The sequence below is a fragment of the Bison bison genome, unplaced genomic scaffold (assembly GCF_000754665.1).
Source record: "Bison bison bison isolate TAMUID 2011002044 unplaced genomic scaffold, Bison_UMD1.0 scf7180017864352, whole genome shotgun sequence".
NCBI lineage: Eukaryota > Metazoa > Chordata > Mammalia > Artiodactyla > Bovidae > Bison > Bison bison.
The window spans coordinates 2,103,189-2,126,447 of NW_011494924.1; the positions used below are offsets into that span (position 1 = coordinate 2,103,189).

The following is a 23,259-nucleotide window of genomic DNA, read 5'->3' on the forward strand; positions in this document are numbered from 1 at the left end:
CAGACGTGACAGATCGACATGGCTTTTTGAAACATGGCTCTGAATTACAAGTTGCAGTGTTTAATGATTACTCATCTTGTGGATACAGGACTTGGCCCTGCAGGTGGAGACCATCTGCTGCTGGAGGCATTCACAGAGGGCCCGTATGGACACAGGCCAACAGGGATGTTGAGAAAGGGAGTCCAGTTGTGGACCAGGGCTGAACTAAATGACCACTAATGTTCCTTCCAAATCAGAGATTCCATGATTCTAAAGCAAGCCCGGTAGCTGAACCGGGGCTGTGGGCTGGGCTCTGTGGTTAGGGAGCTGCCCTGGGCAGCAAATGGGTTAAGGCTCAAATAACTTTTATATATAAATTAATGTGTAGAGTTGGGAGCCAAAATCTGTTCCATTAATTTTTCCATCCATTCCAGGAGCAGTTAGGTACACACAGTAAAGTTTATTTTGGTGCATGGTATACTTCACTCCATTAAAAATAAATTAATCAGCAAATTCCTGCCTGGCTCGGCTCTGGTTTATGTAAATAGTGCCCAGCTGTAATGAGTTACAAGGTGTTATTATCTCACACACACAGAGGAGGCTTCACTCTGGAGCTCCGTGTGCAACAAAAGCATCTTAAATAAACTCAGAGAAGGCCGTTTGATTTGTAATGTTTTCACAGAAGTGGGATATACCTCATCCATATAGAGTTTCTTTATATGACTCATTTTATAGCAAGTTAAATGAAGGAAGTTTGATGGGGGTGGGGGGAGGGAGGGACAATATGGTTCTCCACCCCCTTCTTCAATTTAAAGAAAATCCCCCCAAAGATGACCCACACTCAGGGGGAGGAGACTAGTCCTCAGGGGCTCAGACCACGAGGGCTCTGCAGCACGTGCTCCGGAAGGGTGGTAGGCTGAGCACGGAGCGGGGTACTGGGGTGGTGCGATGAAGCCAGGAAGCATTCTCTTCCCCCAGTATCTCATGTAAGGGGAGCCAAGGGAGGAAAGACAGCATGACTCTACCCCAGTCCAGTGGGGGCGTTGTGTGACAAAGGGAACTGTCTTGAGGCCTCAGGATGTGACAAGCCCCCTGGCCAGACAGGCCTCCTGGGTCCCCGAGGACGGGGTCAGCAGGAAAGAACAGTGACATTTCTGTGAACTGGAGACAGAAGCAGCGGCAGAGACCCCACCCCACTCGAACTTCCCTTGCTCCTGTCTCTGAGCTGGCACTGCTTCTCAACTCATGGCCTCCGCCACCTCAGGTGTGTTTCTAAAAAACCTGGGAATAAAGAAGAACCATGGCAGAGAGACGTCTCTGGGTCTTTTAATGGCCAACTCAAGCCCACGGCTCAAAGCTGGAGGACAGCGTGTGGTTACCCAGCCTGATTCAGCAGCATTACTCACTGCTTCTAGGCCACGGTGGGTCCTTGGGGGGAGGCAGCTGTCCCCTATCGAACCTACCCCCTTTCCCTTCTGTGGTCAATTACACGGTTTCTGGAGGGCACTTGGGGAGCGTGTGCAGGGAGCTCCTGCTCAGGGCTTCTCTTGAGGGAGAGGACACCTTAGAAGGGCTAAGGGTTCTCTCAGCACTGTACCCCACCCTATCAGACTCCTGGGCGTACTAAGAGGAAAATCAACACAAATGGGGCCAGGTATTTGACAGATGCTGTTCAAAGGTCAGTTCAGGCCACTTCCTGCAGGATCCTGAGCCAAACAGGCACCTCTCTTCTGGCAGTTCCTCAAAGCTAGCTGGCCAGCTGTTCGGAGGGACCAGCCCATCAAAGACCCTCGTCGTTATAAGTTGGGGAATGAGGCTTCAGGATGCTCTGAGGATTCTTCTCCACTAGAGGGCGCCAGCTCACCTCCCCTGTCAGAAGCAGATCCTCACCATTCATGGAGTCCAGGTACTGTATCTGCAACCAGACGAGAAAGTCACAAGAGCAGGACAGACATGAGGTGGCGCGTGAGGTGGTGGAAGGAACGAGCCTCCCAAAGGAGAGGACAGGGTTGGGGCAGGAGGGGCTTCTGACTATCCCAGCTCCCGAGCCCAGGGATTGGGGGAGGTCTCTGATTGCCCAGATTATTTCATTTAAGGGGGTTTGAAGAAACAAGTCATTAAGGAAGCTTTCTCAGGCCTTAGGGAATTCCCCGCTGTACTTCTGAATGGACACATGTCTGACACACAAGCACTGACTTTCTGAACTGCAAGGACTTTCCATGGAGAGTGTGCTGGGGGAGACATGTCCTTGGTGTGTTTGTGTATGTGTCTGTTAATTTCTCTTGTCTGAGAAAGGGGCCTATAAATAGTGATGTGTGTGTGTGTGTGTCTGTTAATTTAAGTTCCCTTGTCTGAGAAAGGGACACATAAATAGTGATGTGTACCCCACAGGTCTTAATAAGCACACCGCTAGTTTGTTCTTTAGTTGCTAAGTTGTGTCCAACTCTTTCGTGACCCCATGGACTGCAGCCCACCAGGTTCCTCTGTCCATGGGATTTCCCAGGCAAGAATACTAGAGTGGGTTGCCATTTCTTCCTCCAAAGGATCTTCTCGACCCAGGGATTGAACCCACATCTCCTGCATTGGCAGGCAGATTCTTTACCACTGAGCCACCAGGGAAGTCAGTAACTGCTAGTTACTGGAACTTAAAAGGATGCTTCTACTCTCCTCTAGTAGGCTCTCACCACAGGGTTAGTGGGCGCCAGCTTCACCCCTCTAGGATGGCTCAGGGGGGTTATCCCCCTGAACAATGTGGAGATGGGACACTGACAGAGAACATGTACAGCTGCAGGGAGGGGTGGTCGGGCAGTTGGCAAGAGGCAGGGGCTCTAACGAGTGGCCAGGCCTTGGGTGATAGAGGCCTCCTCTGGAAGGATTCCCAAGCTCCTCCTAGTAAGGAGAAGAGAAATGCTTTACAGGAGACAGGCAAACTCCAGGGCAAGAGCTGGATCAGGGCAGGAGTCAGCACTGGATTCAAAAGATGAGGTTCCACTGCGGAGGTGAGAAGGCAACTGGGGGGCAAGGAGAGGTGGCAGGAGTCAGGAACCTCACCCTCGCCTCAGATCCAACTCCCTATCCCAAGAGACCCTCCACTCCTGCTGCTTCGTTTTTAGCCTTCAGACCCTCGTGCTCACCCTGTCATATATACCGCACGCCTGGATCTCCAATCTCCAGATCTGCTCTGCTGTCTTCCAGGGCAAGAGATCAACCGACACTGTTATCTTCCCTAAAACCCACTCTTCTTTTCAATTACTCCATTCTGTCCTTAATGCCACCACTTTGCCCATCTCCTGGGTAGAAACTCTCAATTTAATCTCTGATTGGGTCTCGGGTGATCTACCAGACCAACTGGCATCACGGCCAGGACCAGCCTCCTGGTCTTCCCTGATTCACTCGCTCAGACTTAGTCCCTCCTTTCTTCAGCCTTCCACAGCACTCTGTTCCTGCCTGCATACATCACAGACTGACTTATTCCAGGGGAGCCTTGTGCCTGACTGGCTTGTCAAATCATGAGCTGGATCCTTGAGGGCAGGACTGGGTCTTAGTAATTTCTGCGCTCTCAACAGAGTGGCTGGCACAATAGGTGCTCAAAAGCTTTGCTGACAGAACTGGGTCCCCACCAAAGCTCACTGCTTGCCCAAGAGTTCCTTCACTGCTTTCCTACTGCCTGCCTCCCATCCGGGCACCAGGGGACTTCTTACGGGGGCACTGGTGTGGCAGTCCCTTCCTTCAGGGCCCTCAGAGAGGTCCCAGCTGTGCCCTTGCTGTGGCCCCTGGCACAAGCCCACCACAGCCAATGGAAAAGTTGGGCTGGTCTCTCAGAAAACATAGCATTTGCTTTGCCAATTGCTGCTCCTGTCTGAGGGCGGGTCCAGTCAACAGTGTGAGCCTCAGAGTTCTCTGTGGGTGGGGTCCTCTGGCCACACTGCCTTCTTCCCGGCTCTGGCAGATCTGAAGAACGGTCAAACAGAAGTCCTGGCTTCTGGGGTTCTCTACCCTCTGGGTCTGAAGAGCCCTAGTATGTAGTTTTTCCAGTAATCACCCAGCTGGCCCTGTCTTCTCCTCGGAGCCAGAGCCTGGCCTTCCCTTTCCTGGCTGTTGGAGGCTTGAAGGCCATGGACACAGGTGAATAAGGGAATGACTGTGAGGTGAGGCCCCTTCAGGTCCAGGAGCCAGGCCTACAAAGCAAAGGTGTGACTCATGGGACAGGCTGAGCTGATGAGCTGTCTGGAGCAGCTGAGCCTCTAGTGGCCGTATGAATCACCCAGCTGTGCAGCCTGACTCACTGGACGACCCTGGAAAAGCCTACATGTGCCTCTTGCCTGCCACTCAGCTCCCTCGTCCCTAACATATGGATTTCTCATCAATACAGAATTAGGAGGGCAGAGAGAACAGGAGTGAATTCTCCCTGGGCTCAAGGAAAACTGTGTAGTTAAGCAGTCCTCACTCGAGAGCTCTCTCTTAGAAGCTTTGAGAGCCCTGGGCAGCCAGAGGAGTGAGGGATGAAGCGGGGGGACCCTGCTTGACGACAGGTAGCAGCACCCAGTGGGGAAAGGATCATGGGATGCTGTCTGGAGCCCAATCCTGCTAGAAGCCAGGGGTTCAAAGTGGGTACACAGGGGAGCTGCTCTGCACCCCGTGCTGTGGCCTTACAAGTGGACTGTGTGCGCCCAGGATCCAGCATAGCACTGGCACACGGCAGACAGCCGAGTGTGCAGTGAATCAACAACTGCAGGTTTATGAAAGCAGCAGGCCACTCTGCCCTTGTTCTTCTGTTCCTACTCCCCGCCCCCTGACCTAGCTCATGACTGGATCCAAAGAAGGGGCTCTTTTTTTTCTGGGGAGGGGGTCAGTGAAGTAGAAAAGGAGAGCTTTATTGCTTTGCCAGGCAAAGAGAGACACATCGGGCTTCTGCCTCGAAAACCTCTGTGTCTTCCAGAAGGTGCTCTTTGTCTATGCCCGCTGCTGACGTGATTTGGTTAGAACTCCCTCACACTGGAGTCTGGGAACTCAGCCTCTCATGACCCTCTGAACTCCAGCAGCCACAGACCTCAGGAAGGGTCCTGGAGGGGAGGGGAGGGGCTGCTCACCTGTTTCCTCACATACTCTACCAACAATTCAAGTTGTCGAGGGTCTTCGCATTTCTGGTTGAAGAAGGTTCTCCAGAGGGCGGCCGCCAGCCCACGGTCATCTGAAAGGATCCCCTGGAACACACAGCACAACTGGTCTTTTGGGGCGAACGGCAGAGCCAGGAGACAGAAGCTGGGGATATCGTGAAGACGCGGGCAACCCTAGGATCAGCTCAGAGGACGTGACACAGAAACAGGGCAAGTGCGTGGCAGAGCTGGGAGGGGTCTGAGAGGGCATGTGGCCTGCCCCCTTCATTCAATAGAGGAGGAAAGTGGGACCCAGAGGAGCCAAGCGGCTGGATAAAAAGGTGGAAGCAGAGATGTGGTCATGTCTGATGGGCCCTCCTGGCCACAGCTGCCTACAGCATCGCCAGGCCCAGCCAACACCCGAGAGGAGAGATGGGAGCAGCAGTAGTTCTGGTGCCGTCCACAAGGAATGGGGTCAGCATATTGTGAGTGTATACTTTCTCTTAAGAACAGAGTGTTACGTGTTTTGCTCTCCTGGTCCAAGGACACACATCTGCACAGCAACTAGGTCTTTGGGGATGGGAGCCTGGCACCTTGGCCTCACTGTCACCCAGCTCTGGGGTGGCCTGGCCTCCTCCAAAGCAGAGGAACAGGCTGTCCGGCAGGACTGCCATGGGCCACAGGGGAGTGCTCAGAACCTGTGTGTGCCTACCATCGGCTGTCCTGGCACAGCAGAAAGCACACTGTTGGGAAGCCCAAATATCACAGAGGCCTGCATCATGGACTAGGGCCATGTTCTAGCTTAGAGCTCTGAGGAAGGAGAGGGGAGGGTCCTGCTTCCTGGGCAAGGGTGACTGAGGGACAGGCCCTGAGAAGCTGTTCTGTCCAGGTGCTAAGGCAGCATGTGGAACCAGAGGAAGTGCTGACTGGGCCTTGGAAGTCAGCTAGAAGGCCAGATCATGTCCTGGCCCTGTCAGTTCCCAGCTCAGAGATGGTGGGCAATTTACTAAACCCAAGTCTCAACTTTCCCATCTGTTAAATAGAGACTAAAATTGCTGCCCTACTTATAGCATCTTTGAATTATAAGACAGAACATAAAGGCATTTTGTGAAGTGTGATATGAAGATTAGGCTTTGACATGGAGCTGTGAACAGAACTGAAACAACAGTGGGATCTGGGGACTGGACTGCCTGAATTCAAATGGCAGCTCCGTCACTCGGCAGCTGTGTGTCCTTTGGAAAGCCACTAGCCCTTCCTGAGTTCTGGTTTCTCATAACCTGAATGAGCCAAGTAACACCTGTGCCACAGAGTTGTGAGAATTAAGAGACAATGGTCATGGAAGGCTCTGTAAGCGGTAAGGACACTACACAAAGGGCCAGGATCACGTATTCGAGGTCCTGCTGTGGTCAGGCCCCCGGGGCACTGTGGTGCCTGAGGTTTGGCTTTAGGGCTGGGGCCAGGAAGGGCTGGGGCCAGTAGCGGGTACGGGCAGTTTGAAGGAAAAACTATTCACCTGTCTCAAATGCCCCCTTGCTAAACACCCCCCACAATTCCACAGCTTAAGAGACTGTCCTGGCACAATGGCTGAGTCGGGAAAACCAGCTTCTTCCGGCATATGGGGGACAGGAGCCAAGAACAAGCTCGGGCACATCACCGTTCTCCAAGCTATTTGCTAACACAACAGCCTGCCTGTGTCTGAAGTGCCCTGGGCACATGCCGGAGTGCTGCTGGCAGCAACTCATATGTGCTACATGAGAGGGAACAGGAGTGGGAGCGAGTATTATGAGGACTTAGAAAACGAGCCCAGAGCACAGGACAGCAAAAGCCCCGGGAGCCAGGGCCTGCCACAGACAGGCAGCCTCGGCGATGGGTGAGATGGCTGGGAAGGGGCAAATCTATAATCAACTACGAGGAACAGGATGATTCAGACTCAGGTTAACAATGATAGCAATGTGACTGGTTCAGACTGTCAAGAGCTTCTTGCCACACCTGGCTCTGATGACCAGGTGGAAACTGTATGCCGGGAAGAAATTGTTACCCTGGCTGGGAAGATAAGTGCGCTCAGAGGTTCTCGAGCGAAAGTGGTTAATGTGAGGTCACGGGATGGTGCTGACCAGCTCGAGTCAGGATGTGGTGGCTGGCACAGAGCAGGAGCACAATACAAGAGGCTGAATAGATCAGTGAGCCCCACTTCAGCCCTCTTCCCACCACAATGCTAGTAAGCTGAAGACAAATGGGAGACTGGTCTGAGGGAGGAAGCAGGAAAAAAATGGGTGCCTAGAAGGCAAAAATTAGTTTGCCTAACAGTTTTTCCACAGTCTACTAGAATAGTGACTTGTTTTCCCTCACGACACAAAAAAAGCATCCTTCCAGAAACTGAGATGCCTAGGTCTAGAGGAACTGAGAGGAAGCCAACGAACTCTGGCCCTGGAGGACCCTGGAAGTAGACTGTGGCCCAGGGGAGGAGCAGAGAATAGGAGAATAGTATTTACTATTTACTGGGCACAGAGTTTCCATTTGGGAAGATAAGAGAAAATCCTGGAGATGGCTAGTGGTCATGGCTGCTCAAACGTGAATATACTCAATGCCACTAAAATGTACACTTTAAAATGGTAAATTTTATGTTATGTAAATTTTGCAATAAAAAATGAGACAGATCTAAATGTCATTAGGTAGGACATCCAAGATATACTGCTCAGTTAAAAAAAGCAAGTTACAGAATGGTGAGCGTAGTATAACTTTCATTTGCATAAAGAAAACAAATCCACAGGTGCCTGTGTGTGTACAGGTAACATCTGTAAGGACACCCAATAAACTCTTAACAAGGTTTTCCTCTGGGACAGGGAGCTGGGCAGGCGAGAAAAGGGGCCTTCTATTTTCTATTTCAACCATTTAGGCAGAGTTTCATGAATTTTTAAATGAGTGCGTACTGCTTTTATAACTGAAGCCCCCAAAAGCGTGTGACTTGTCTGGCAGACCGTGTTGCTGATGTGGGCATGCCTTCCTCTCTCTGGAGCATCTGGGGCTGAGATATTGACCGACCTGCCTGTGTCCCTCCATCCAGCACCCCACAGGCACGTGCTTTCTCAAGTACCAGGCAAACTGCTGGGCGCACTCATTCTGGTTGCTGAGTCAATGAAGGTGAGGAAATAGTAAAATACTAAGTAAAACAGTAAAATAATGGCAGGCAGTGACGACGGCCCCTGAAGCTTCTTTCAGAAGTTCTCATCGACAGCCTTTGTTGGGGGAGGTCACTGTTCTGTCCAAGGCTTGGTAAACCATCTTACCTCATCATATCCTAAGATTGCGGCATAGAAGTTATTTGTCATAAGCATCATGTTCTTCTTCAGGATATAGGGATTAACCTACAGAAACAAAATGGCAAAAACAAAAGTATAAAAGAAAGGAAAAAAACCATAAAGTATGATTTTTGGCTCCTGACTGACACGGACAGCAGAACCAAGAAAGAAGGCCCTGACAGGTCAAACTCCCACCCCATCCTCCTATTTCCCTGCTCTGTCAGGATTCTCCCCAATTTGAAAACTTCTTTTAGACTTTGGTCCCGAATTATACAAAGCAGTACTCAGTTTTATGAACTAAGCCCCAACTACATGTCAGGCTCTGTGCTGGATCCTATGAACACAAAGAAAAAGAAACGGCTTCTTGACTGGAGTAGCACATTGTCTAGTAAAAACAGACCTGTATTAATAAAAAAAAAAAAAAAACCACACTGCAACATGTTACCTCCAATTCTATCCCCAAAGTGGGGAGCGATAAGTAAACTTTAGTACAAATGGTCTCTGCTTGGGGCGGGGGTGGTGGTGCTGCCGCGAAGTTCTCTAAGGAGGCGATGTTTAACTGGACCTCAGAGGAAGAGTAGTCTGACGAGAGAGCTGGGGGGTAGGAAAGAGGACATTCGAGACACAGGGAATAAGCTGTACAAGGTGCAGGGGCAGGAAAGAAAATGAGGGAGGGCGAATGGGCAGGAACAGAAAGGAGTCTGATGCAGCAAAAGCACAAACGAAGTGGCCAGAGGTGGGAAGAGGAGGAAGAGAGGCCGGGCTGTGAGTGAGATGCTGAGGAGAAAGGCAAGCCCCTGAGGCTGTGAAGAGGAGGGGAGAACAGGATGGGCTGAACTAGTGAGACTGTTCATGTGAACGGACTGTTCCAGAAACGCAATGTCAGTGAGACTGTGGAGCCTCAGGTAGAACTCCTCTCAGGAACAGCCAGGTGAGCCTGAGGAACCCAGAGTGCAGTTCACGAAACCTCTTAAACAGGATAAAACTTTGACTCTGGGAATCTGACCTCCAGGAATATGCTTAGGGAAAGGGGTCCATGTTTCATTCCTCTCTGGCATCCCAGCAGAAAACTTGGTGTCAAACGTAATACATAGAAAGGGCTCGTTGACTATTTAAATGGACAAGTTTCAGAAACAACCCTGTCATTTGGAATTTTATATGGAGAATAAGGTTTGTGCTTAACAACTGTGACCGTTGCCCACCATCATCTTCTCCATTTACTGAGCACCTGTTATGGGCCATGTGCTTTACGGACATCATCTCTTCTGCCACTGGAGCTCAGAGAGGTAGATGTGCTATCATCATGCCTTTATAGACACAGAAAACTGAGACTCAGATAGGTGAGGTGACGTGCTCTAGATCCCACAGCAAAGTAGTGATGAAGTATCCAGGTCAGTCTGAATCCCAAGTCCATGTGCCTGACATTCCACCAGGTTCCTGCCTCCGGGAAGATGATTTTATTTTGGGTCATAAATCAAATACTGAATGATTTCATCCTGTGGTTTATCACTAGTCTCTGAAGAAGGGCAGAAAGGAGTACTGAAAGGATCTGGAGTTAGTCAGAAAACCTGGGTTCAAGTCATAATTCTGCTGTATACCTAGGATGCGATCTTGGGCAAGTCAAGCAACCTATCTATGTCCTTGTCTTTGAAATGCCCTACACAGAGGACTGGTTTGTAGAGCAAATGAATTAGCATGTACTTCATTCATCTGTTCACTCATTCATTTATTCCACGATGTATGCTGAAAGCCTTGGTAAGCTGCAAAGTGCTCTGCAAATGCAAGGAATTATGAGTAATTCCTTCTGGTTTGTTTATATAAAACTAAAACCAGCTCCAATACTTTATAGTCATGGACAGTTTTCAAAAAGAGAGAGAGAGAATTGTGAGACTCAAGACTGGAAAATGTGAGACTGGACGCAGCCAGTGGTGCAACCCATGACCTTTCCCACCCCACCTTCACCCAGGCCAAAACAGCCGTCCGTCTTTTGTGTTCCCAGAGCTCTCTGTCCACACTTCTCCTGGAGACACACCTGTCCCCTAGGGCACCAACCTGTCCCACTAGTTTTCGAGCAGCCCAAAGGCCATGAGGAACTCCGTCTGATGAATCTCAACACCCCCGACACCTAGGCTAGTGCCCGGCCAGAGCAGGGTTTAGGGCTGGCATGCTGAGGACTAAATCCTCACAAGGCCTGAGTGCCACACAGAGTGTGTTCTATCCAGTCACATCCTTCTGTCTGCTTCCCTTTATTGCTCCTGAGTACCTTCCGTGTTTCAGAGATTTCAGAACTGCTGAACTTCTTACTGTGCCATCTTCCACTATGGGCTAAGGTAGAATCAAGAAACAGGCCAGAGCTTGAGTTACTTCCTTCTGCAACGAGATGGTGGGACTACAATCCATCCTCCTGCTGAGGGGCTCCTCTCCCTCCTCCCGTATGAGTCATTCTAACTGTGCAAGAACCAGAGTGGGACACCCCTGAGGGTCCAGTGGTTAAGACTTTGCCTTCCAATGCAGGGGGTGCAGGTTTGATCCCTGGTTAGGGAGCTAAGATCCCACAAGCCTCGCAGCCAGAAACCAAAACATAAAACAGAAGCCAATGTTGTAACAAAGTAAATAAAGACTTTAAAAATGGTCCACATCAAAAAAAATCTTAAAAAAAAAAAAGAATCAGGGCCACAAGGGATGATGTCAGAGATGTCGAGCACAAAGGCAGCAAATGTCCGAGGTAAACATTCACTGACCTGCTCAGCAGAGCTGGCTTGTGTGCTACATCAAACCTGTCAGCTTTAGAGCTGGAAGGGCCCTCAGACGTCACCTTGCTCATCCCTTTGAGGAAATGGTGAACTGAGACCCCAAAGGGGAAGGGACGCCGCCCCCCAAGTACCACATCAACTTAGTCTCAGAGCCAAGATTAGAACTAATTTCACCATGTGCAAGGCATTTCCAGAGATCACCAACACATTAACATGCAAATTTCAATTCCTGCTTTCCAATAAGGCTCATTTACATACAGCATCCTTTCTCCTCTTGGGATGCACCTGAGTTCTGGCCCACTATTGCCCAGAAGGAATGGAGAGGAGCAGTCCAATTCCTTATAAGCAAGGATCCTCTACCTCCTGGTTCTCTATTCTAACTCTGGTGACCTATAAGCTGCCTTTCCCCTCACCTCCAGCTGAGAGGTGGCAAGCTGCCATAGCTAGGAATGGTTTTTAGATCTCATCACTGAAGCAGGATTAGATCATGAAAGGGGCCCTTCCTGGAAGAGGGTGGAAGCTCCATCAACGCAGACACATGATCTGCAGGCAACAGGTGAGGGTAAGTGACAGCAGCTTCCTGAACTACTGCACTCGCCCTTCAGGGCCCTTCTAACCAGCCTAGCAGCCCAAGGGGGCTGGGTATTCCCTCTGGTGAATCTCCGCTGACGCTTCCCAGGTGGCTCGGCAGTGATGACTCCGCCTGCCAACGCAGATGTGGGTTCAATCCCTGGGTCGGGAAGATTCCCTGGAGAAGGCAATAGCAACCCACTCCAGTATTCTTGCCTGGAGAATTCCATGGAGAGAGGAGCCTGGTGGGCTACAGTCCATGGGGTCACAGAGAGTCAGACCTGACTGAGCAACTGAGCACAGACAACACACAGGACCTCTGCTGGGATCTTATTCCCTCACTTAAGCTTTTGTCTGCTGGTGTGCAGGTCCTCACTGCCAGATAATTCCATATGGAGCACCCTGCCCATGAATACATAGACAAATCAGATGAGAAACTCTCCCCAGCTAATGCTGGGTTGTTCTCTTATTAAACGCTTCTCCTTTCCATAATGCTTTGCTTTTTTATAAAAACCCATACATATAGCACCACCACAAGGAAAAGGTTCCTTTTATATCAGTTACTCATATTTTCCCATTTATTTAAGCTATTAAAATTCATGCAGATATTTTATAAGCCATCAGGATTTGGTGACTGCTATTACTGAATGTTTAATAATAAACGAAACAGAAGAAATCAGAGGGTTAAATGATGACTGCAATTCCTGTAATGACTTAATTAAATTTTTATTGAGTACATAAACTATGATGTCACTTCTAGCCAACCATGGGTCTGCTTTCCTAGCATGTCACAGGGTGGGAGCACTCGATAGGAGGCTAGGCTAAATGAGCAGCAAGTCTCAGCTGAAATGGGGAGGGGAGCGAGGCTCATGTAACACACTCAATAAATTATCCGTTCATTTTTAAACAAAGTCCATGAGTTATAATATATTTGCCGTGCACTTTTTATGACATAATAAAAACGTTACCTTAAGGATTACTTAACACATACTACAAATGTTACAGCAGAGGCAGGCACAAGGGGCAAAGAAAACAAACACGCGCGGGCCAGGGACGGGCTGGAGTCTGCGTCCCGGGGGGCAGCACAGTGCATTAAAAAGGCAGTGCAAAAATGGTGGGGGGCGCGGGGGACAGGAGTTCAGGGCTACTAATCAGCAGATTAATGAATGAGACAAGCAACAGGGAGCACAAGTAGAGCAATAATGAATCTTGCAAGGCACATGCTTAATTAATGTAGTATTCTCAAGGAGGAATATTTGCTTTAAAGAGATGCCAGTTCGTCTGAGGCCAGTTTGCTGCCCTCTTTCCCCTTTTCCCTGTCGCTACTCTTAAAGACATTTATGTGGCTCCTTAACGGAGGAACTGATGATGGAGGGACTGATGGAAGATCAAGTTGAAACTCTTCCGTGAGCTCTGTAAGGTTCCTAGTGTTCCTAGTTCTTGGTCGTCTTTCCTGCCTCACCTCCTCCCGTCTCCCTACTTCTATCTCACCCTCTGTCAGAGTAAACGATGTGCAATTTCCACAAACATGTCATGTTCTCTCCTGGGTCTCAAGCATACTGCTGCCAGGAATCCTCCTTTCTTTATCCACAGGGATGCTAAGTCCTTCTTATCCTCTAAGACTTAGCTTACAAATGATGTCTTCTAAAAAGCCTCCTCTCTCCCCAGTCTACAGGTGCCACAAAAGTGTCTCAGAAACAGTCCCCATAATTCACTATTTACCACGTGCCAAGAACCACGCTAAGAGCTTCATACACATAAGCTCACTAAATCTTTCGCAGTGACTGAGATAGGTGCTATTAACTATCCCCACTTTAGAGAAGAGGAAACTGTTATCTGGGAAGGTTAAGGTTATACAGCTAGGAAATAGTGGGTCAGGATTAGAATACAGGGCAGTTCGACTTCGATGCTTACCTATGCTGGAACAAACACCATAAACAATGTGGCTGCCCTTCCATGTGGCCTGCGTCTCAGGTTATCAGTGGAGGCAGGGCTAAAAGCTCCTACGTGTGGGCGTTGTGTGTGTGCTCAGTCACTTGGTTGTGTCCGACTCTGCAACCCCATGGAGTGTAGCCTGCTGGGCTCCTCTTGTCCACTGAATTTTTCAACCAAAATACTGGAGCAGGTTTGCCATTTTAAATCCTCTTCCAGAGGATCTTCTTGCCCCAGGGATAAATCCCATGTCTCGTGTCTCCTGCACTGTCAAGCAAGTTCTTTACCACCAGTGCCGCTATGGTTGTGGGTAAAAACAACTCAGATATTCCCAATTACAAAGGTAGCTAGGAGTGGGCTACCAGATGGGTGATCAGTGGCCAATTACTAATATTAAAACATCAGACGTCTCCAGTAAAAGCTAAGCCCCATTCCTGGGTAAACTGGGGACAAAGGTATAATTATGGTGCAGGAGAAGAGAATGAAAGAAAGTCAGCAAGGGCAACACAAGAACTGATGAGCGTGAAGGTAATAATAAACGTTAAGGCTACTGAGGCAAAGCTGCTAACAGGAGCAGGCTAATAAGAATTTATTAGAATGAAAGAATGATAAAGGGTGCCTAGAACTGCTGACTGAAGCATAAGTATCAAATTCAATGTAAGGCTATAATGCAGCACAAAAGATAGCGAGTCAAGTCTCAGTTGTCTTTCTAGGGATTAGTAATGACAACACCAACACTGCAATGTCAACACCACAGGCTATAGTTATTGCGTGGCAACAGGCTAATGTGCACTGAACATCAGCCAGTGTAATGTTAGAAATGAGTTCACTGTGCAGTATTATGAGAAATACACAGCAACAGTGAAAACAGAAGGGCACATGGAGAGACCAAATACACGTGTGCATGTAACTCACTTGCATTATAAACGAAAGGTCTACCGAAGATCTTTTAGCAATGATCACAAAACCCAACAAATACAACTCTGTGTGTTGTGTGTGCATTCAGTAGGTCCAGGGAAAACTGTGTTAAGACCAAGAAGAAAAGGAAAAATCATAAAAGATGGACATTTTCTTTTCCTTTTTTTAAAAGAAAATGTGAACATTTGAGTATAACATGTGCCAGTTGTGATGAAAAACCAACTTAAACATGGCATGAGATAATCCTTACATCTCATCTTAATAAATAATTTCAAACGTTTAATGCACAAAGAGAAGCTTGCTACACTGAAATGCCTTTAAAAATATTTTTCCTTATTATTTATTTGTATGTTTTGAAAGTCCCAGTTTTATTGCTTGGGATCTGAATACTCAAGATCTGTATAGCTTGATAATGTTCTAAAAAACAAAGCTGTGAATTTCTCAATATGAAATTCTGAATGGTTACAAAGTACAGGAGCCTTTTCCTCAGGCTTGGAAAACAGCAAAGCAAGAGATGGCTGTCTGTGGAAGTTAGTCATTTACTCTCTTGACAAGGCATTCAAACACATCCGCAAGCCCGTAATCACCCTGAAAAGAAGCTGATGGGGTACAGTAAGGTCCTGGGAAGATCAAACTATCACGCCAAGTTAATTTTCTTCCATGTCAAGACATACAAGGTGAGAGGGAGATAGCCATAATCTCTAATTTCTTAAGTTTCTGAACACATCTCATGCATATTGATAGTGGTATCAACACCGGCTTCAAAGAGTGGCTCTTTTAACAACAGCACTGATAGCACGATATCCTAAAGGAAACAATTCGGGGGCGGGGTGGGCCCTCTCTGTACTGCTCATAATTATGATAGTGGAGGCAGCAATGATGAACATACATCACATTCGATTTGACAATGTTTCCATGTGTATGATCTTATTTGCGCCTCACAACCATAATAACCTTGCCCTCCAAGATCTCATAGACTGACTGTTGTCCTGAATCTATAAACAAGGAAACAGAAGCTCAAAGATGTTAAGTAACTTGCCCCAAAGTCACACCCTGCTTTTGTGTTAGCAGTCAGGGCTGGAACTTTTATCTCAGACAGCTGGTACCTAAATCTAGCGTCTTCTCTCCAGTTATCACACCTTTCTGTATCTGATGAGTCATATCGGAAATGGAGAATCACATAAGCAAAAAGCTCCAACTGCTAATTTCAGTACTTTGGAAAACAAAAGTAAAATGGAAATGACTCTGAAGTGTTGAAAAATCATCTTAGGAACAAGACGAGATTCAACAAGGTCAAATGCACAGTAGCACATCTAGGACAAAATAACAGGATGAAGGAGGGTCTGACTATGGAGTCATAATTAAGACCCAGAGCAAATTCCTGATTATGAGCTGAGAAGTGTGATAGGGATAATCATAACTGAATATATCAAAAGAAATGCAGTCTGCAAAGCTCCGAAAGTTTTCCTTCCTCTATTATTGTAATAGTCAAGTCTTTTGTTTTAGCTACAGTACTTAAGAATAAACATGAGGAAACCAGATAAATTTCAGTGAAGAATGTCAGATAGGAATGATCACACTGCGTTGGCACCGGTCACAAGGCAGGACAGTTGATTCTATGGCCAACAGAAATACTCAAGAGGCTATTCCGCAGGTTGGCCTCATGGCTTATATCATCAGCCTCAATGGATCAGCGGATCCTGGAAGTATCTGATACTACCTGAATGGACATCACTCATTCTTTCTGTATCCCTTCCCTGGGGCCTTCCTACTCCTCTCCCACTCCATGAGCTAGTAGGCCGCTGATCCCAGAACTTTGTTTCCTCATCACAGACAGAGACGGGCCCAGAATCTAAGCTAATCTAATCAGACTATTGTTTCTGTCTAGAAACATCCAAAGATAAAAAGACAGCTAAAGCTGGATCATCCCAAAGAGGATACTAACTCCCTATTGCTAACACTAGGATCCCTGACTCCCTTGTATCTTTCCTACCTGAGGCCGGTCCTTAAACTGTCCTTTCCATCCTATGAGCCTCAGTTAGCCCCCAGTAATCCCTTGCTTGTTTAAATTAGCTGTGGTCTCTGTTGCGTGCTCATTCATCAACTCAATGAAACCTCTCCATAATAATACCATTAGCTAACATTTGCTGAATGCTTGCCATGTGCCAGCAACTGTATTAAAAACTTTGTATGCGTTATTTCTTTAATCTTCACAATAATCCTAAAAAGGGGGTGTTACTGTCCCCACTTTATAGAAAAAAATTACTGTTTTCTGTTAACATTTTTATCAGGAAGACTTACTGTATTATTTTAATAATCTGTTTACAAGTTGTCCCCCCACCCATTCATTGCCTTAGAATGCAAACTCCCTGAGGGCAAAGATGGCCACACTGCTCAGCACATGTCTCTAAAATGAATCAGTATAGTACTTCCTGTCATGATTACCTCTTATATTATTGATGCCCAGGCACTTTACCAATCTTAAGATGATTTCCTGAGTACGAAGATTTGGGAAGGCGTTGAACAACTCTGATACATGCTGCTGCTGCTTTCGTGGTTTTCAAACACAATTCTACTCTAGCTTGAGGACGTCCAACTCCTGTTCTTTCAGTCTGTTTTCACATCACCTCTGAAACGCCATACCTCTCTCAAAGCAATCTCTTCCACTGAAACAAGTTTCAAGACCACTTTTAGTTCTATTACTACCATCTGCTTGAATCAAAATGCATACACAAACAGTTTGAAGTAAAAAGGAGTTTGTGATTGAAATTCAGAGAAAGAATTTTGTGGTTACCAGGGTAAGAAAACATCAAGTGGGCGACTGAAGTTTTTCCTTCTCATGCTAACAAGATAATAGCTGATTAACTCTGTGATGTGAACAGATTAAACATTAACAGGCCTTTGATCCCTACCTGCTCTATCACAAGTGCTATAGAAGAGTAATTCGGAAACTTTCGAAGAAGTGCTTTTCTGCTTATATTTCCAAATTGAAGAAAGGACTTATGCTCTGCAAACAAGTGCTAACGCATTGGTTTTCTGTCATTAAATACAAGATTTGGAAAGTGAAAACTGTTTAATTTTTCAGTGGTCACTGATGGCCAATAAGCAAGTTAAAACCAGTTATCAAGACAATTATCTAAAGCATAAACAAAGGATAATTCCATTTACACCTACTAGGATGGCTATAATTTTTTAAAAAGAAAAACAACAAGCATTGATGAGGATGCAGGAAAATTTGAACTTTCATGCATTACTGGTGGGAATGTAAAATGGTACAGGTGTTATGCAAAATAGTTTGGTGATTTCTCAAAAGGTTAAACATAGAACTACCCTATGACTCAGTAATTCCACTCCTCACTATATATCCAAAAGAACTAAGACTTGAGACTGCAACAGATATTTGTATACCAATGTTCGTATCAACATTATTTACACTAGCTACACTATTTACATTATTTACAACAGATGCAAACAAAGTGTTTATCAACAGATGAATGGATAGACAAAAAGGGTATATACCTACAATGGAATATTACTCAGACATAAAAAGGAATAAAATTTTGATATACGCTATAATATGGATGAATCTTGTTTTTTTCTTTTTAATTTCTTTATTTTAGTTGGAGGCTAATTACTTTATAATTTTGTAGTGGTTTTTGCCATACAGTGATATGAATCAGCCATGGGTTTACATGTGTTCCCCATCCTGAACCCCCCTCTCACCTCCCTCCCAATCCCATCCCTCTGTGTAATCCCAGTGCACCAGCCCTGAGCACCCTGCCTCAGGCATCAAACCTGGACTGGAGATCTGTTTCATATATGATAATATACATGTTTAAATGCTTTTCTCTCAGATCATCCCACCCTCGCCTTCTCCCACAGAGTCTAAAAGACTGTTCTATACATCTGTGTCTCTTTTGCTGTCTTGCATATAGGGTTATCGTTACCATCTTTCTAAATTCCATATATATGTGTTAGTATACTGTATTGGTGTTTTTCTGTCTGGCTTACTTCACTCTATATAATAGGCTCCAGTTTCAATGGACGAACCTTGAAAACATCATGCCTAGTGAAATAAATCAGACACAGAAGGACAAATAATGTATCATTCCCCCATAGGAGGTACCCAAGACAGGGAAATTCATAGAGACAGAAAGTAGAAGAGGTTACCACAACCTGGGCAGAGTGGAAATGGGGGACTTACTTAACGGGCATGGAGTTTTTACTAGGAATGATGAAGAAATTTGGGGGCTAGATAGACAGTGGTGATGGTTACCCAACATTGTGACTGTATTTAATGCCAATAAATTGTATACCTATGAGTGGTTAAAATGACCACAATAAAAGATAACTCCAAGTGGTTCTTCCCACACAAGTATTTCAATCTGTGACTTAACCATGTATATGTATTCATTAAAACCTCTCATGGTATTTCTTGATTCTGAGCTGTAGTGTCATGAAGCAATTTATATTCCTTGCTAGACCATAAGCTGTCTGAATGCAGAATTCTTCATCACCTTCAACATGTTTGATAAGTATATACTGAGTGCCTATCATATTTTAGGCATGCTGGGTGTATAAGATGAAACCAGGTAAAACCCAGTACCTGTCCTCAAGAAATCTGTAATCTTATGTGACAACAAATGACTGGAACAGCATACCGTAGGTTAAAAATGGCAATGGTGAGTCTGGGGACTCAAAGACTTCAGAGATGAAATAATATTTATTACACTGGGTATTAAAGCATGAAGAGGGATCTGTACTTTTCAGACCAAAAGAATAGCATGTGTAAAGTCACAGAGAGCTGAACAACTACAGCATCCTCAGAGGAAAATCTATAACAAAGAGCTCATGATGGGAAGAAGAAGGCAGAGCTGGAAAGGCAGTTTATGTCTGACTGCAGATGGCCCTGAATGCCACATGAAGAAAAGACAAAGAAGAGTTCTAAGCACAGTAAGCTGCATGGAGAGATCTGTTGTTATTGTTGTTTTATTGAAGTATAGTTGATTTACAAAGCTGTGTTAGTTTCAGGTGTACAGCAAAGTGACTCATACATATATAAATATGGATAATTATATTTAATTCTTTTTCTGATTCTTTTTCCATTTTACGTTATTACAAGATATTGAATATAGTTCCCTGTGCTATTGGATAGATTGGGGTTTCCTTGTTCTTTTTGTGTTTTTAATTAATTTGTTTTTATTTTTGGCTGCACTTCGTCTTTGTTGTGCATGGGCTTTCTCTAGCTGCAGGGAGTGGCGGCTACTCTTCATTGCGGTGCACGGGCTTCTCCTTGCAGTTGCTTCACTTGTGGCGGAGCATGAGCTCTAGGTGGTCAGGCTTCAGTAGTTGCAGCTTGGGGGCTCAGTACTTGTGGCACACAAGGCATGTGACATCTTCCTGCACCAGGGATCGAAACAGTGTCCCCTGCGCCTGGCAGGCAGATTCTTAACCACTGGACCACCAGGGAAGCCCCTGCATAGATTTGTTTTTGAGAAGTAACCTGGCAAGTACAAACCATATACCTGGGGAAGGGTTGGAGGCAGGAATACCAGGAGGCTGCTGCACTGGCTCAGGTGAAAGTTGGTAAGAAACTGAATTAATGTAAGTGACAAAAGGAATAAAGAGGAAAAAGTCCAGCAAGATCAACAGGATTTGATTATCAAGTGAATGTGGAGCAGAAGGTGAGACTTGCACAGAATCAGACCTTACTGAGTGCCAGCTGAGAAAAAGAATGCAACTGTTACATGCAATCCTCGGCTGCTGACTTGCTGACCCTGGCGGCACTAAGCACAGACAACCAGTCTTGCAGGGTTTTAGCAGTCACGGTGCCCTCAACGTCTCTTATGTTGGGGTAATGGAAAATCTTACTTGGACAAGATGTAATACGAGCAAGATGTGTATTTAGCTTGAGCCTGCAGGCGTCTCCAACGGAGCAGCAGTATAGCACACCAGGGCCGAGGAGCCCGGGCCCCTTTCTCTCACTAATCTGTTCACTATGGGTCAGTGATTGTCATTCTTCTGGGTTCTCTGCATTCTACCTGAAACCATGAGATCTGATTTGAGTCAGCAAGAAGATATGGACACATGGGGTTTCCAGAGACACTTGCAGGCTCCCAATTGCCCCTTGGACCTCATGACTGCCATCTGTAAGTGCAGAAAAGCTGCAGGCACAACTTAGCTTTTTTAATGTTCTTCTATTAAATTTAGGCAGACTGGGGACAGTGGAAAACCAGAGGATGCTTGTTCCCCCCATCAATGCTGGCCATCTCAAGTGCATAGACATACAAGCCAAACAGTTGAAAATGGATACTTAAAAAGTTCAAGAGCTCTTTGCTAACAGAGCCTGGGCACTCTTCACTTGCCCTGGGTGCTGAGGATCTAAACAAATAGAGGACCTAAAGGCAACACTGGGCTCACAGGCCCCAGCCAGAGTCTGTTCCCACTCAGCGACTCCAAGACAGACATCATGTTACCTGGACCACAATGGTTTTTCAGAAGATCCAAAATCTAGTCCCTTCCTGATATTGAGATTCCTATCCCTTTTATCAGTCATGAATTCTCCTTCTATGCAGGAATGGGGAACGAAAGAGACAGGCAACCCTAATTAACTGAATCATACATGTTAACTGGTGACCCAAGCAGGGCAGAGGAAGTCAGACCAAAGTCCACAGCCCCAAACAGAAAAGTGGACATTTCCATTGTTCTGTTTGGATCACAGAATGCTTATCTGTCACTGTTTTTTCCTTACTGCTTACTGTTCAGCACCATACAACTTCCAAAATACTGACTCTGTGGTAATCTGAGAAAGAAGTTGTTCCCTGTTGTAGAGATGAGGAAACAAAGGTTCAGAGAGGTCAGATGACTTGCCTAATTATCGCTCAGCTCATAAACACTCAAGATGTTCACAGAAACAAGGTGTTCTGACTCCTAGTCCAACATTTTTTTAAGGCTCAAAACAGATGTGCTGTTCAGCTGGTAGCTTATAGAACCTTGACTCCCTGGTGGCTCAGACGGTAAAGTGTCTGTCTACAATGCAGGAGACCCGGGTTCGATCCCTGGGTTGGGAAAATCCCCTGGAGAAGGAAATGGCAATCCACTCCAGGACTATCGCCTGGAAAATCCCATGGACAGAGGAGCCTGGTAGGCTACAGTCCATGGGGTCGCAAGGAGTCAGACATGACTGAGCGAATAATTTCATTAATTTCAGGAGTATCTTGGGAATGGCTGAGCCTGGATTCTGAGGAGGAGTGATATGATTAATCATGCTCAAGTAATGAGGGATCCATGGGTGAGGCAAAGAATGATGTCCAAATACCCCCTGACAATGGAAGGACACTTAACCTTATAAGCTCTGCAACCCCATCTCTTAAGGTAATTCTTTTTTCTTTTTCCCATACAACATTCTTAAAAGGATAGGCATTTTATAAAAGAAAAACAAATGCTGGAATGCTATTATCTGTTTAAGAGATGCTCTCTCTCTAGTATTCAAGCCCCACTCAAACCTAAGAAATGCTCTGAAGTCTAAGTAAATTCTGGGCCCAAAAGCTCCATTTCCCTCCTTGTGACTCAGAAAGACAGATCTCTGAGTCTCTGTTTTTCCATTCAAACTATGCAAAATTGCCTTTTTTCTTTTTAGATTATTGCATGAGAAAAAAAAATGCTTAACAGTTAAGTAATAAAGTTTATAGCATCAAACACCTATCTCAGTCCCAGGCACTGTTCAGAGAGTCTCCCGTGTGGTGACTCGTTCACCCTCCACACTGCTGGAAGGTGAGGCAGGTAACACAGCTACTCCTATTCTACAGCGAGAAAACGGAGGCACACAGATTAAGACCGTGCCCAGGGACACATAGCAGGCAGGACCTGAGCCCAAGTGCTCTCCAAGTCTCTGACACTGCCTTGGACAGGAGGTGACAAGCCCGACCCACTCCGCCACGAGCCCAGGGCCTGACAGTCTCCGTCCTTCCCTTCGGCACCGGGGGCTGCCTAGCTTCCTGCACCATCCTGTCAGCACGCTCAACCCTGCCCTGGGCCAGCTTCTCTAGGTAAAGTCTGTGGCAAAAACAGAACATAAGGCAACAAAAACCAGGTGAACTCTATCTTACTTGTTTATCTATTGAGTTTGGGAATTAACCTATGAAAGATTCAACTTCATTTCTCTTCTTGGCAGAGACTAGATTGTAAACCCTGTAAGATCATTTCTCTATAATATACTCTCTACCAACAGCCAAATAAATGAATGAGTGGATAAATGAATACTACGTGAAAACAATCCTTAACAGAGCCATACAAATTAATAATGTTGCTGGACCTCAAGGAAAAAAAAATTCAACAATACCTTCATCATTCAATAAATGTATATTTGTGCTAACCATGTACCAAGCACTGTTCTAGGAGCTGAGGTGACAGCAATAAATAAGACACGATTTCTGAACTCCTGGAGCTGACATTCTAGGAAGGGAGGAGGGCTCACAATAAGCACAACAAAACACACAGGATGCTAGATAGTAATTTAGTGCTATTACTCCAATCCTGTCATTCAAGATCCCTAAGATGAGAAGTGCCTGTGTGTGGTGTACAGATATGGGGATGGGCTGGGAGCCTGCTGTTGCTAACAGCTGGCCAGCAGTGATGTGAAGAACTACTCAAGGACAGAACCAGGGATGTTTGATGGAAACTCCACTGTAAATTCCTGGAAGATAAGGCCAT

General features: G+C 46.2%; 1 protein-coding gene across 1 annotated transcript in view; it reads right to left on the reverse strand.

Moving 5' to 3' along the window:
* Positions 1 to 419: 419 nt before the first annotated feature.
* LOC104999345 (ubiquinol-cytochrome-c reductase complex assembly factor 1) overlaps positions 420 to 23,259 on the reverse strand; it is a 94,717-nt gene continuing 71,877 nt past the window's right edge. Inside the window, exons 8-10 of the mRNA XM_010854903.1 lie at positions 8,363 to 8,440; positions 5,070 to 5,183; positions 420 to 1,894 (exon numbers count right to left, since the gene is read on the reverse strand). Coding sequence (XP_010853205.1) covers positions 1,760 to 1,894; positions 5,070 to 5,183; positions 8,363 to 8,440 — 327 coding nt within the window. The 3' untranslated portion in view covers positions 420 to 1,759. The remainder of the gene's footprint in view (positions 1,895 to 5,069; positions 5,184 to 8,362; positions 8,441 to 23,259) is intronic.